The sequence below is a fragment of the Rhineura floridana genome, chromosome 3 (assembly GCF_030035675.1).
Source record: "Rhineura floridana isolate rRhiFlo1 chromosome 3, rRhiFlo1.hap2, whole genome shotgun sequence".
Taxonomy (NCBI): Eukaryota; Metazoa; Chordata; class Lepidosauria; order Squamata; family Rhineuridae; genus Rhineura; species Rhineura floridana.
In genome coordinates this window covers 53,959,668-53,973,587 of record NC_084482.1, presented here as the reverse complement: position 1 = coordinate 53,973,587, position 13,920 = coordinate 53,959,668, and the positions used below count along the sequence as shown (strand labels likewise).

At 43.7% G+C, this 13,920-nt stretch overlaps 1 protein-coding gene across 1 annotated transcript; it reads left to right on the top strand.

Annotated features, from left to right (window-relative positions):
* The first annotated feature begins 383 nt into the window (after positions 1–383).
* LOC133379819 (chromobox protein homolog 2-like) lies at positions 384–12,538 on the top strand. Its single transcript, XM_061615810.1, has 5 exons — positions 384–735; positions 830–873; positions 2,119–2,184; positions 8,992–9,061; positions 10,250–12,538. The coding sequence occupies exons 1-5, from the start codon at positions 664–666 to the stop codon at positions 11,621–11,623; spliced, it is 1,626 nt and encodes a 541-aa protein (XP_061471794.1). The 5' UTR covers positions 384–663; the 3' UTR covers positions 11,624–12,538.
* Positions 12,539–13,920: the final 1,382 nt, after the last annotated feature.

Genomic DNA, 13,920 nt, shown 5'->3' with positions numbered 1-13,920 from the left:
CCCTTGAAATTCACGCGCCGGATTAAAAACTTTGGGTAAAGGGACTGCAGAACATTGTAAGATGTGTAGAAGAAACGCTTTGTTCATAGCAACCCAGGTCCAAACCGAATGTCAACTTCAGACCAAGTTCTACTGAAGTAACCGCCGCCGGCGCTTATTCAGTGTTATCGCGTAGTATATTCGCGAGCCATCAAGAACGCTAAACACAAATCCGGGCAATGTAACATTATTTTTCCCAAGATTAAGCTCCAGAAACCAATTATCGCTCCGATCCAATTGGCCCATTGGTGAAGGAAGGAGAGAGAGAAACGCCACCAGAGACAATAGCAGCAGCTTGGCTCCTTTTCTTTGCCAGAAGCTACTAGGCTCCGCCTTTCCAAGGTCTCATTGGCTCACTGGGAATTTGGGGAGCCCCTGAGCGGGGCGTGAGAAGGCGGAGTCGGTTGCGCGCGCGTTGCATTGTGTGCGCCAGAAGGAAAGCCAAGGAGCCGTGAGGAGGAAAGCGCGCGCACGCTCGTTCCTAGCGGGCGGCGGCAGCGGCTGAGGAGGAGCGCGCGCTCCCGGATTCTCTCTCGTCTTGTGCTGGCACAACGCTGGCTTCGCTACGAGCAAGTCAGAGGAGGACGGAAAGGAGAAGGGAGCGGAGCCGAACCAGCCGGCGCCATGGAGGAGCTGAGCAGCGTGGGAGAGCAGGTCTTCGCCGCCGAATGCATCCTCAGCAAGCGGCTCCGCAAGGTAGGCAGGCGAGCGAGCCGGCGGGGAGCAGCCGACTCAGCCTCGCCTCTCGCTAACCCGCTTTTCTTTCTTTCTTTCTCCTCCTCCTCCGCAGGGCAAGCTGGAGTATTTGGTGAAGTGGAGAGGCTGGTCTTCCAAGTGAGTCCGGACAATGAACCCAGCAGCTGAGCGCCAGGCAGCCGTTGAGCTGAAGGGGGTCCAGGGGCGTGGCTTGGGGGCTTGGAGACTTGGAGATGCTGGGCCCAGGCGACCGGAGAGTTTGGGGAAAACAAGACGGGGGAGAGGGGGCGGGGAGCCAAGAGCTCGTGGGCATGGAAGGCCAGAAGCAAAAACGGGGCTCGGAGGCGTTTCCCCAAATGTCGGCCGTACTTTGGAAGCCCTTCCAGACGCTTGGAAGTTACTTTAGTTCCTGCGTGGTTGTTGGTTCTCCACCCAACCGCCAAAATCGGGGAGATGTGGTGGGAGAGCAGCGTTTCCTCCTACTGGACTTTCTTTTGTTTACCGGTAATTTGTGTCCTCCCTTCTGTCTCTCTTTCCCCTCCACACTACCTCGATTTCGCTTGCTTCTCCCTTCCGTGTGTTGCCTGTTTCCTTGCCATCTCCTTGTAAACACACTGCCATGCTATGGGCCACCTTCATCGCCCCTTTTTGGTAGTGGGGGCACCAGATGAGCAGATCTGAGTGAGCATTAAGGATCACCAGGCTCCAGCAAAGAAACTGCAGCGGCTTCCCCTGTTGTCTGTGGATTCCCTTCTGAAACCTGAGATATCAACTGATGCATGTGGTGCCTCCCTTGTACACAAGAAGTGGAGTTGTCAGTCTAAGAGGGGGGACATCTCTGTTTACTCCTCCTGCCAGCTGCTCCTGCAAACCAGACCTTTTCCCTCTGTTTTTAACCTTTTGTTTTTGCTTTGCTTCTCATTTTACTCCCCTACCATATATGTGTGTATGTTCTCAAGTTATTCGTAATCCATATGAGGTTTTCTCTTTGCCAAGTGAACACTCCTTTTTCTGCTGTCCTCTCATGTCCTTTCCATTAAGTAAATTGAACCTACCCAGTCATATGCAGCTAAATTCTCACCCCCCTTAACGATCCGCAGTTCAAAAAGCCTACCTCCCCAATCAATTTTTTTAATTCACTCTGGGAATGTAGCTGGCATTCAGTTTTAAATCTGCCAGTATGGGTCCTCTGTACATTTAGAGTTGTAACATAACTGAGAGCTATTTTAATGAAAATGTACTTTTATGCACTAGTGTGTAGTATCTTTGTTGAAATAGACATGCTTTACCTCAACTTTTTAAAAAAAATAACACTCACCTTCTCTTAATTACTTATTTCATAAAAACAGAGTGTGCTTACAGTGACTGGATATTGTTTTCTAGGCACAACAGCTGGGAACCCGAAGAGAACATTCTTGATCCCAGGCTTCTCCTGGCCTTTCAGAAGAAGTGAGTAAGCTACAAATGTTGCTGAGAGGAGGGTTCCTCTAAGCTGCCCAGCTGGGATTATGAAAACAGAACACAGAGTAGACCATTGTGTATTCATTGTTCCCCCTAAATTGCAGTCCTCAGCTAGTCCTTCCTTGATTTCTAATACGAAATGTTTTAAGGGCCTCTAATGGGTTTAGTGGCCTCTGTAGACTCAAATATAGAAATGGGGTGGGATGTTTGCAAATAATGCATAGATCTGTGTCTTGCTTTTTCTGTTTCTGTGATGCATATATTGTGTTACAACGTAGACTTGTTTTTAAAATTTCTCTCACTTGCTATGGTGGATGAATAACATTCACGCATACAAAGTATGAGAGGTCAGTGCCATTTGAAAAATCCTGTAAACTAGATGGATTGTGAATATTGTATTTTTCAACTCTAGTCTGCTGCTAGTGGAAAACAATGTATGTCCAACCTCACAGAACAGAAACTTTGAGAAGTGAATTAGGTCAGCCTTTGGCAATAGTACAATCTCATTGTTGGCAGTCTCTCTACAGATGCCTTACACTAGCCACTTTTTCTGGCAGTTTGTTTTGCAAGATAGTAAAGCTAACTTACAGTTAGTAATATATTACAATTAAATTAATCCATACCTAAGATTAGAGAAGATTTCTGATGAAATATTGGAAACAATGTCTACCTGACTATAAGAAAACATAGTTACCCTTAGCATGTGATGCCTATATTGTGCTTAGGTTTTTTATGTGTATTCATAGAGTTAAGGAAGCCTAAAAGGTACCATAGTTGATTCTAAAGCACACTGCAAAGTATTCCTGAAGAAATTTTCCATACATGAGTGACTGGGCAATAGAATGGCATACAAAATTTGTTTAAAGGTTTGGATGGGTACAAATCCAAGGTAATGCACATTAGAACAAACTATCTTAACCATCAGGGCCAATGAGGAAGCCACCAATGGCTACTGCATGGTGATAAAGGAATGTGGGGAGATTCAAGCCTTGCTATTTGGTGCTGGGAGTTGGGGAACTAGCACCGTACCTAATAGTAAGGGCAGAAACAAGGCGGATTGATTTAAATCACCAAGATTTAAATCAAGTGTGTCACATAGTTCTTCACATATTTCTTAAACAATGGTGCACATCTGATTACTAAAACATGTTAATTTACAACTCAATATAGCATTTTACAAGGAGGGTACACTTTGTGTAATTGTTTAGATAACTTGATTTTTATTAATTACATAATATTGTGCATAGTATTGCCTGTGTCAAGCTGCAGATCCTTTTTTTTTTTTTTTTGAGAAAATACGTATAGAATGAAGTTCCTTAGGGAGGCTGAATTATGCCAAAGTAAAACGGGGATTAGATTTATGGCATTACCATTATGGTCTGTCATGATGTTTCATGATGTTAACTAATTAAACAAGCCATAAGGAGCTAAGCTTTTCTTCTATTAACATCCAACATAGCAAACAGCTTGTTGAATAACACTAACAATAAAAAGTATAGAGAGTCTTGATGAACGATGGATTCCCATAATGCATTACAAAGTGAATTATTCAATTGACTAACCAATTGATCCACATTCTTCTTCCACATCATTCTCTCCAAATAAGCAGGTTTCATTATGTTTCATCATCTTTTCAAATAGGCTTGCCTAGGCCTTGCACTGTTTGCACTTTGCACATTTTCCTTTTTTTGCCCAGGGAAGGAATTTCTTCAAAAGATTCCCAGATAGCTCTCTTACACTCAAGAAGCCATGACAGTTCTTCTGTGACAAAAGTGTGGGGAAATATAGGAACTGGAAGCTGTGTCTGTACTATAATGTATTCTCTTTCTTTCCAGTCCTCTTCACTGCTCCTTTCTACTCTGTCTCCAACTGTCCTTTTCTATATTGTCCTAATTCCTTTACCTTGTGCGGCTCAGTTCCACCACCACATAAGCTCAAAACAGCAACCATCCCATTCCTGGCCAGCCTGTGTTTTTGCACATGTAACATTAGACCTAGGAACAGAATTCCAGAACTTCCAAGAAGCAAGAGTTTGTAGTTAGGTTGCACAGAGCCATTTTCATGAGATGAAAAACTGAAATTAACGCCCACATTTGATTGGTAAGTAACTCAATGTGTGTGTGATAGAGCCATTAATTCATTTATTGAGACTAAAGTATAGTTTTAGCATGTTTGAAATAAGATAGTAAAATTCTCTCTCATTCAATTCTGTTTTATTAATTTTTAAAAAATAATCTAATTCTATTTAAATTTAAAAATCTGCTTTTTTTGGAAGTTATCGATTTATATCCACCCTGGGCAGGAACTTTCCTCCTAGTTCTTGTCATTGCACAGCAGCAGTTTCAACTTGCTAACTATCTTGCCAGCCACTTCCAGCCACAGAAATATTGGAGAAGTTTAAAAAGTAGTCCACGCTTCTCAGGACAGGTTGTGGAGATGTTAAGTGGCAAGCTTTTTGAATTCATGTGCTGCAACAATAAAAAAGCAAGTACAATATAAGGAAGTCCCTTGCTATGCCTTGCCTCACAGAATAGACAAGTGGAGGTGTTTTCACTAGATGCCCAGATTTCTCTAAAGCCGGATGACGCAGATATTTAACATGCACAGGGATTCTCACAAGCATGATACTCAAGATCTATGAAAATATTACACCTCTCAGTGCTATCTTCTTTGCAATCAGGTTCAGTAGTGGGATTTATTTATTTGTTTGTCTGTTTGTTTGTATTTAGTGTTGCATTTATATCCCACTTTTCCTCCAAGGAGCTCAGAGTGGCATACATAGTTCTTCCCCTCCTAATTTAATCCCCAGAACAACCCTGTGAGGTAGGTTAGGCAGAGAGACAGCAACTGGCTCAAGGTCACCCAGTGTGCTTCATGACTGAATGGGGATTTAAACCCTGGTCTCCCAGGTCCTAGTCCAATACTCTAACCACTACACCACACTGCTGGTTGTTCAGCTTTCAGAGTAGTCCTAGTGCTTTCCACCAATAGTACTGGCTCCAATTCCATGTGCATCTTTTTAGAAGAACATCACTATGGCTTGGCTAAGCAGCACTCTCCATCCCCCACCCTGTTCCAGCTATACCTGCTGAAATTTCTTTTTCAACATAGCATAGCTAGAGCCCTGATCTCTCTTTCACCTGGCCATCTTACCTGTGGAAGTGGTATCCATCGTCTCTGATTATATTTAGAAAAATAACTAAAATTATCAGTGAGAGTGAGCTATTCTCATGAAAACCCCGGTGGTATAATCTCCAGAAGAAATATTATGAAGATGAGGCATGATAAGAGTTTATATGTGAAGAGTGATACAGAAGTAATGAATATCAAAAATGATTACTTCCCAAAATGACAGTCATGGAACTGATAGGCAGCAAATGTAAGACTAGACAGTGAAGTACATCACATGGAACTATGGAACCATATGATGATAGTCGCACCGCCACTTACAGCACGACATTACACAAGCCCTACACCTAGTGCAGGAAATTTCCCTTGCATTGATTTCAGTGGGAGAGGAAGTTAACTAAACTAGCCAGTCCCACAATGACAACTGCCCATCCACATGTCCACAATGGAGCATAGGATATGTTGTTGGTACCCAATCACAGCACCTCTACACCAGATTTCAAAAATCCAACACAGGGCAAACATAACTCAAAAATTAATGGGGTTATATCTCCTTGGGTCTCCAGGTGCAAAACCCCAACTCCATCCCCACAGCTTCTTGTGCCTGGGCAGAACGCCACATACAGGTAAACAAGGGAAGTAGGAGCACTTGCTGTAATGTGTGAGTGCTAGAGTTGTCTCCCATGTCTGTTCCCCATCTCCTTTGCCATATGTGAATATTGTATCCTGCCAGAACTGTATTGCTCTAGCATTCCTTCATGCTCTCCCAACATAAGGAACAGCGTCTCCTGTACAAAGAGGAGGCACTCAGCCTTGCATGAAGGCATAGTTTCTGTTACCAAAGGTCAGGAACCCCACTACAAGCACTGCCACTGCTGGCCAAGCACTTGAATGCTTTTTGCCTTGCAGGATCACAGTCTGGAAGGAGGGAGTGCAACAGACAGCCACTATGCATGCAGTGTGTCACTGCAACCCTTAGAGGAAAGGATGTAGCATATTCACAGTCACAGCAGTCTCTTCCTCCTCTTCCTCCAGTCCCAGTAGGGGAGGCTTGAGGCACAAGCACTGGCAGAATACCCAGTTGGGCACCATATCACTCCCTCACCAGCACCTACTGTGCTTCCAGATATTGGAGCTGTGTGCTCCAGCTGCTGCCCACAGCTTCTGTCTCTTTGTCTGAAACTTCCCTTGCTCTCTGTAGGCTGCTCTGCCATAGGTATAGGGTCCATCCCACATGTTCTGCATAGACCAGAAGAGAGACCCACCCTATGTCCAGCAACAGTGACCAAATTGCACCTGGCTGTTCCTCTGTAGCAGCCTTCCTCAATCTAATGCTTCTTTGATGTTGCTGGATTATAACTCCCATCATTCATGACAAATGGCCATGGTGGCTGAGGCTGATGGGAGTTGTAGTCTAAAACATCTGGAGGGCACCTGGTTTGCGAGGCTGATCTCTAAGGTTGTTAAAATTATTTACTCCAGGCCAGCTTGTCTAGCCTTGCAAGGTACATGGGCCTTGTCTAGCCTTGCAAGCTACATGGCAGCTATGTGACAGATGAAGGTGTTTGTATATGGAGCCACAAGGGACAGTGCACCTGCTATCCTGCTTTATCCAAGGCACAGAAATGCTGCTGAGATTACTGTTTGGCAATGTGTCTTTCTGTTTCAGGATTTACTCCATCCCAGATACTGATCAATCAAGGTTTTTGAGTTTGCCACGTGCGTTGCGTTTTTGTTGCAAGGCAGCGTTAGATAGGTATTCTTCCCCTCCCCGATCCCTGGACTAGCAGGATCTTGTGCAGGCTCTCTTCCCTCCACTATATATGTTGTGCTCGAAAACAGTGGTTGTGAGGAGCATAGGGGATTCAAACCAGTGTCAGTAAGGAAGCCTGGGGACGTGTTGCTGACTGAGCCACTGAAGCAAATGGATTTGGGGGTGATGTGGCCTTGCCCTTGTGTTTTGTGAGTGTGGGGAGAGGGTGTCCCTGTCACGAGTGCATTGGCTCCCTCTGTGTGTGTGTTGGCACAGTCCCTGATAAGTGAACTGTGATGGTATTTCCACGATAGAGATGTGAAGGCCTGGAATAAGAAGGGTAGGGGGTGGGAATAAAAACTCAGGGTTTTTTCCTGAATTTTTCTGGGCCTTCACATCTCTATTCCAGGGCCGATTTAGATGTGTTTGTCATTTTCCTGCTGTGTTTTCTAAAATAATTTTCTAGTTGTGCGTTTCTCCACTCCCAGGCTGATTACACATTGTGATATCGTGACTATTCCGCCAGTATAGTCATGGCATATCTCTGATCTTGGCATAATCCAAATATAATGTTTCTCTGCCGGTGTGGAGGACATCCATATGTTTGAGGAGCACACAAGACCAGATATGTGAAATGAAATAACATACACGTGAAGCAATGAATAGGTTATGTCAGGTGAATGCAAACAAATGACTTGCCACATGGTAAGGTTTCTTCTACGTGGTTACTTGGGTGTATTACTGCAAAGATAGTATGTCAAGTTTTTTTCTACCACATTTTAATGTGTGATACAGGGTGAGGGTGTGGTGGCTTCCCCACATTTTCTCTGTAGCTGGATGGTCATCTGTATTAGTGATCTGTTGGTGGTGATAAGTGGGAAGGATATTCCTCGAATTATACCGTTTCATGCAAGTCCTTTTAAAAAAAAAAAAAAAAGTTTATTTTCTCTGCTTTTTCTTTGTCATCTTTGGATTTCATGTTCAGATTTCAATTTCTAGTGTTGCTTGTGTACTTTGAAAGAAATACTTGAAGTTTTAAAGTATTTTTTAAAACATTACTTTGCATTTAAGTATTTTTTAATGAAAAACTATAAAATCATCTTCTGAAACTATAGTCCTGTTTATAGTGTAGGTGTTGTGCACATTTGCACACATCATAAGCTCTACTAAAATTTGATTTGATTTGTGTATAGAAAACAGAAATAGTTTAAGATTAGTGGGGTGGTATGCAATGCTAGTCCTATTCAGAGTAGACCCACTGAAGTTAATAGACATGACTAACTTAGGTTCATTAATTTCAGTGGATCTACCTTGAGTAGGACTTAGTTGAATACAACCGAGTAGACTATTTCACAGGCTTAAAAGAATCAGTCTTATTTTTTAAAAGCCAGATTTTTTGCCTATGAGAGCAATCCCAAAGAAAAGGAAAAATGTCTTATTGGTCTCTTTGGAAGAGTGCCATTATCACTCTGAGTAAAGTTGGCAAAAACAGAATAAATCATCTATTTCTGTACACATAGAACCGGGAATTAATGGCAAACCGCAGCAATGTAGAGGGATAGACAGAATGAATGTCTTTACTCCATAGCAACAGAACAAGTCAATGAACTGGGGATGGAGGAACAGCAGCCATGCAATACTACAAAACCCGACATGGCCATCTGCAGTGTAGCATGTAAGCATACATTTAAGAAAAAGGCAATCTTTCCCACATTTCTTAAATGGTAAACTAGCAGTCTGTATTCACCCATGGAAACAGGCAAACTGTGAGAGAGACTTTCGTAGGAGACAAGCCAATTGTGTGCCGCTGAGTTTACATGGAAGTACCTGACAACTTAAAATAAGGAAGCTTCTAAGTAGGGAGAGTATGAAAAGAATGAGATAACTGCATTGCCATTTTGTTGTCCTTTCAGGGAACATGAGAAAGAGGTGCAGAATCGGAAGAGGGGCAAGCGACCCAGAGGCAGACCTAGGAAAAATGTTGTAAGTAACAGTAGTTTCTGGGAGGCAGCTGGAAATAAAAGTTTAGTGCAGTAGGCTGTGGGGGGCATATTTGCTTGCATGTATACATACTTCATGTGTCACAGTTGGGAAGTGTATCTTGTGCAGCCTGGTCACCTACAGTCAGATTTTATTCTCCATAGGCAATCAGAAAAGTAAATAATCATAGTGTATACCCAGAAACAACATGACAGCCAGTGTGGTGTAGTGGTTAAGGTGTTGGACTACGACCTGGGAGACCAGAGTTCAAATCCCCACACAGCCATGAAGCTCACTGGGTGACCTTGGGCCAGTCATTGCCTCTCAGCCTCATGAAAACCCTGCCTTGAAGGCAGTCCATTTCCTTTTATACCCAGAAACATTTCCTTATTGAAGCCAATGAAAGTGGAAATAGTTTTCATAGTTTTGAAAAGTAAATAGCTGTCCAGGTAGTGTAACTGGAGTATATTGTATTAGAATCTTATACTTAGCCCTCATGCAGACCCAGCAAAAAAATCATACTGGCTGACTTTGGGATATATTTGGACCTCAATGAGATTTCCAATGGAATGATGGAGTCACTTTGTCCCTCAGAGACCTTTTTTTTGTCACCACAAGTGTGCTTGACACTACCAAAGCACCTTGAGCCAAATAACACTTATTCAGAGGAGGTAGAATTTTTCTGAGCAGTATACGTTGGCCCCTCCTCCATGCATAATTTCTGGGGTGTTTTTGGATTCCAGTGGTGTTTTTTGTTTGTTTTCAGAAGGAAACAGTATGTGGAAACTGGCTGAAATTTGGGGACATTGTATGGGTGACAGTTTGTGACAATGTTCTAGAAGGAAATCCCTGTAAGTCTACTTATGTGTAAATTACACAATGAAAAGTGCACCTGGGGCCAAAACGTGCCTGATAAGTCTCCATGAGGGTAAAATTTTTATGTAAAAGTTTTATGTAAGGCTGCATTTTCTTAAGTATTGTCATGCCACAGGAGAGAACTAGAGACTTTGTAACACTGGGAATTTAACAGTGTACTAAAACTAGTTTATTATAGACTAGATCTCTGTGCTTTGTTAGACTTTACATACAATGGTCCTCCAAAAGCCTTCACTGGCAGTACTACTGAAGAAACAGGTCATATTAATCTTGCCCCTACTCTGTGAGTGTGTGTGTTTTACTTTGTTTTTAAAGGAACTTGAGGTGCCTCCAAAGAGCAAATCCAGCAGCTCTTCTTCCTCAAGCTCCTCCTCATCTTCCTCTTCTGATGAAGAGGATGACAGTGACCTTGAGACAAAGAGAGGTCAACGGAGCAGAGAGAGCCACCCAGTACCTCAAAAGAAAGCTCAGATTATGATTGCCAAACCTGAGAATAAGGACCCTATTAGGAAGAAGCGTGGGCGGAAACCTCTACCTCCAGAGCAGAAAGCAGCAAAGGGGACTGTCAGCCTAACAAAGGTGCTAAAAGCAAATCGGAAGGAGATGGGAGGGGGAGGAGGATCCAAACTGATGGGCAAGATGCAACCACAACACAATGCTCAGAGTTCTGGCATTGCCATACTTAAATCCCACATGAAGGAAGCCCAAGGTGCATTCAGTGGATTTTGTTCTGGAGCATCCTCCACTGACAACCTCTCCAGTATTGTGAAAAGTACCTCATCTGGAAGCCCAAACTGTGGCATCAGCTGGCAGAGCTCCATTGTACATTACATGAGTCGGATGTCACAAAACCAGAGCTCAGCAGATGCCTCTGCTGTGGGCAGGCTGACACTCAAGTCAGCAATGTCCTGCAAGAGTGGCCTAGGGCTTGATTTAAAACTGAAAAGCCAGAAAGGTGCTGGGGATTTGGAGTTGACCATGCAAGGGTCCAAGGTGACCAAGAAGCCTGGCAGCAGTGCATTAGGGGAACAGAAATCAGGGTATAGTGCTGGTGCCCAGAACTTGCACAATGGCAACAAAGTTCCTGCTGGCTCTCCCAACAGCCATCCAGCTTCCAACCAGGAGCTCAACCTCCAAGCTTTAAATCTGCAGAGTGTGAAAAATGGGCTGAATTCCACTGGCAATAGCAACCTTCCTCGTCATGGTTGTGGGACTGTGGCCAAAAATGCTGGCAGCAGCCTAACTATGAGCACAGTTGTGGCCAAGGGCACTGGGTCTGGCAGTGGCTCAAACACCACAAATGCAGGGGCTGCATTGACAGATGTAGACACTCACAGAAGCGAGAAACCAGCACAAAGAACAGCTGTGGGTGAGAGAGAGCTGACAACAAAAAGCAGTAACCCATGTGTACAGGATGGATGTTCCACAACAGAAAACCACAAGACTTTGGCCCTCTCAGAAATGAGCACCGGAGAAGAGGAAACTAGCTCCGATTCAGACAGAGATTCTGCTTCTTTCCCTGGAGCAGGCCAGAACATGTCCATCTCTATCCAGACTAGCCAAGATTGGAAGCCCACTCGCAGCATCATTGAACACGTCTTTGTCACAGATGTAACAGCTAACCTGATCACAGTGACTGTCAAGGAATCACCAACCAGTGTTGGCTTTTTTAATCTTAGACATTACTGAGCTCTGAGGCATTCAGGGGGAGATACATATTCCCCCTCAGCCTATCTCATTGACTCTACCGGACTGTTGCCTTGGATGTCAGAAGGGGAAACAAAACTCAGCTGCTCCCACCCTTTATAAGCTAGATGCTATGTCTCAGTCACCCTGCATTGGGAGGCTCTGCAGCTGCTGACCATGATAACTTTTGGCTTCTAGTTTTATCTATGGAAACTCCCCGAGGCAGATAGAGTGTTCTTCTTGGGAGCCAAGTTGTTATGCAGCTACCAAAATATATGTAGTGGTGGGGTTGGGGATTCTTTTTCTCATTGTGGATATGCTTTACTTGTTGAAAGCAGCCAGTGTAGAGGAAGGTGGGTGAAAGCTACTAGCCCAGGTTTTGCTGTACTTGGGACTTACTAGCTTTATTGTTTTGAAATGTCAGGGAATTGGGTATCCAGCTGCCTGGTAAGTTGGGGAGAAAGACCTTAAAACAAACCTCTAGTACAGTAACGTGTTCTTCAAGGAAAACGGTTCCTTATTTCTCCCACCAAACAATCCACATCCAACCCTTGTCATCTCCTAGGACAGTGAAACTCAGTCTAGACTTGAAAACAAATCTGTACATTTAGGTAGATGCAAGAGAACATGAGAAATGAGCATTGTGTTTACATTTCCTCAAGTTGCCCTGCATTTGGAAGCTAAATGGGATGGTACAGAAGTGCACGTTGCCTTCAGAGGTTTGGGGGCTGGGCCTAAAGACTATATAGGTGCTATTTGTCTTAAGGCCAATCTGGCAATGTGTTGCTTCAAAAGGCTCAGGTTGAGCATTGGCCCCTGAGAATACCAAATCTGTCTAGTGATCCTTGTGCTGTAGTGAACAACAGGAAATAATCCAAATAAAACAGTCTTGGAGTGGTCCAGAGCAAAGTCTACACATGCCACAGCATCCTTTTTCACATGTCAGATGCTACTCAGTAGGGGATCGAGCCTCCTTCTTCATTAGTGTACATGAGGGATACTTTAAATATTAGAAAATTCCTACATGGAAAGAACATGAAAATCATTGATGGGTTTTTTGCTGTGTGTATGTACTGTGAGGCCATGGCCAATTGTTGCTTCTCAACATGCTTATACAAAGCAAAAAATCCACACATGAAATGGTGATAAATGATTATATATGTGCAGTTGCATATATATATTTCTTACACAGAAAAAACAGAAGAGAAGTAGAATTAATGCATAAGTACTCCATGCAGACATTTTGTACTCTGTGGAGTAGCCCTGAGCTATCAATGAGAGAATGCTGCTGATATGTGCTGGTCAAATTGAGTTGAGGACCTTTCATATTTAGAGAACAGATCCTCAAAGTTTCCATTGGACTGATCTGTTCTGACGCATCCTTACTTGCAATTTTGCTACAAAACATTCATGCATATGACAAGCTGATAGGAAGTGTTGCTTTCTTCTCCCTTATTGATGTTTGGAACTGTCTGTAGGTCTTGCATCCATAGGTCATGTATTGCTTACCATCACACAAGACGGGGTTTCAAAGTTCTCTTTCTGATGTACAGTTAGAGCAACAGTTTCTGTGAAATCATCCTTACTTGGATACCAGTGCATGTAACCAGAGAGGCCAGGCTGCAAAGCACCTTCCTACCAACATTTTGTGTTGTACCTAAACTTGCCTGAAGTCAGGATTTTATTCGGTTTGGGTCTACATCGCTTGTTCCAAAATAGATGTTTCCTGCGGGTCAAAAGCTGTGCTCCCAGTTTGGGCTACCACTGAGCAGCAAGTTAACCTCTTCAGAATTTGACTGTGTTCTTTCTTGTTTACCAGGGCTTCAGCATGCTCCTTAGGTGGGTCCCCAAGCCCAAACCACTCTGAGGAGGAAATGGCTAGAAGCAGAGAGTATCTACATTGGAGTAGCTAGCCTGCAAATTGAGCTCCTCCGAAAGGTTTTTTGGGTGCCCCCAAGCCCCAACAATTTGCCGTTGTTAATTTTTCAATTAAACATTAAAAACTATCCCCATAGCCTGACAGTCCTCCAAAAGTAGGGCAGTTTTGCTTTGACTTACCTTACCTTGCAAAGGCATCACTTCTCCCTCTGGAGTGGCTCCATTCCAAAAAAGGTCTTAGGGTGCAGGAGGGAGCATTCCTTCTTGTTTCCTCAGCCCTAAGACCTCCTTGGAATGGTGCCATGGTAAAGATAGAAGAGGTACTTTTCCAAAGTAGGCAGTGGGCTTTTCTCCCTATCCCTGCCCAGAACTGATCACCAGAAAGGGGGGGGCAGGCTGTCTGCCTGTGTGGGCAAGTGAGG

What these genes read in the sequence shown, in the direction of transcription:
- LOC133379819 (XM_061615810.1), top strand. Translation starts at nt 664, where the DNA reads ATGGAGGAGCTGAGCAGCGTGGGAGAGCAGGTCTTCGCCGCCGAATGC. An exon ending in TGGAGAGGCTGGTCTTCCAA is followed by an intron (nt 874 to 2,118) that starts GTGAGTCCGGAC and finishes ATTGTTTTCTAG; the next exon opens with GCACAACAGCTGGGAACCCG. An exon ending in GCAGACCTAGGAAAAATGTT is followed by an intron (nt 9,062 to 10,249) that starts GTAAGTAACAGT and finishes TTGTTTTTAAAG; the next exon opens with GAACTTGAGGTGCCTCCAAA.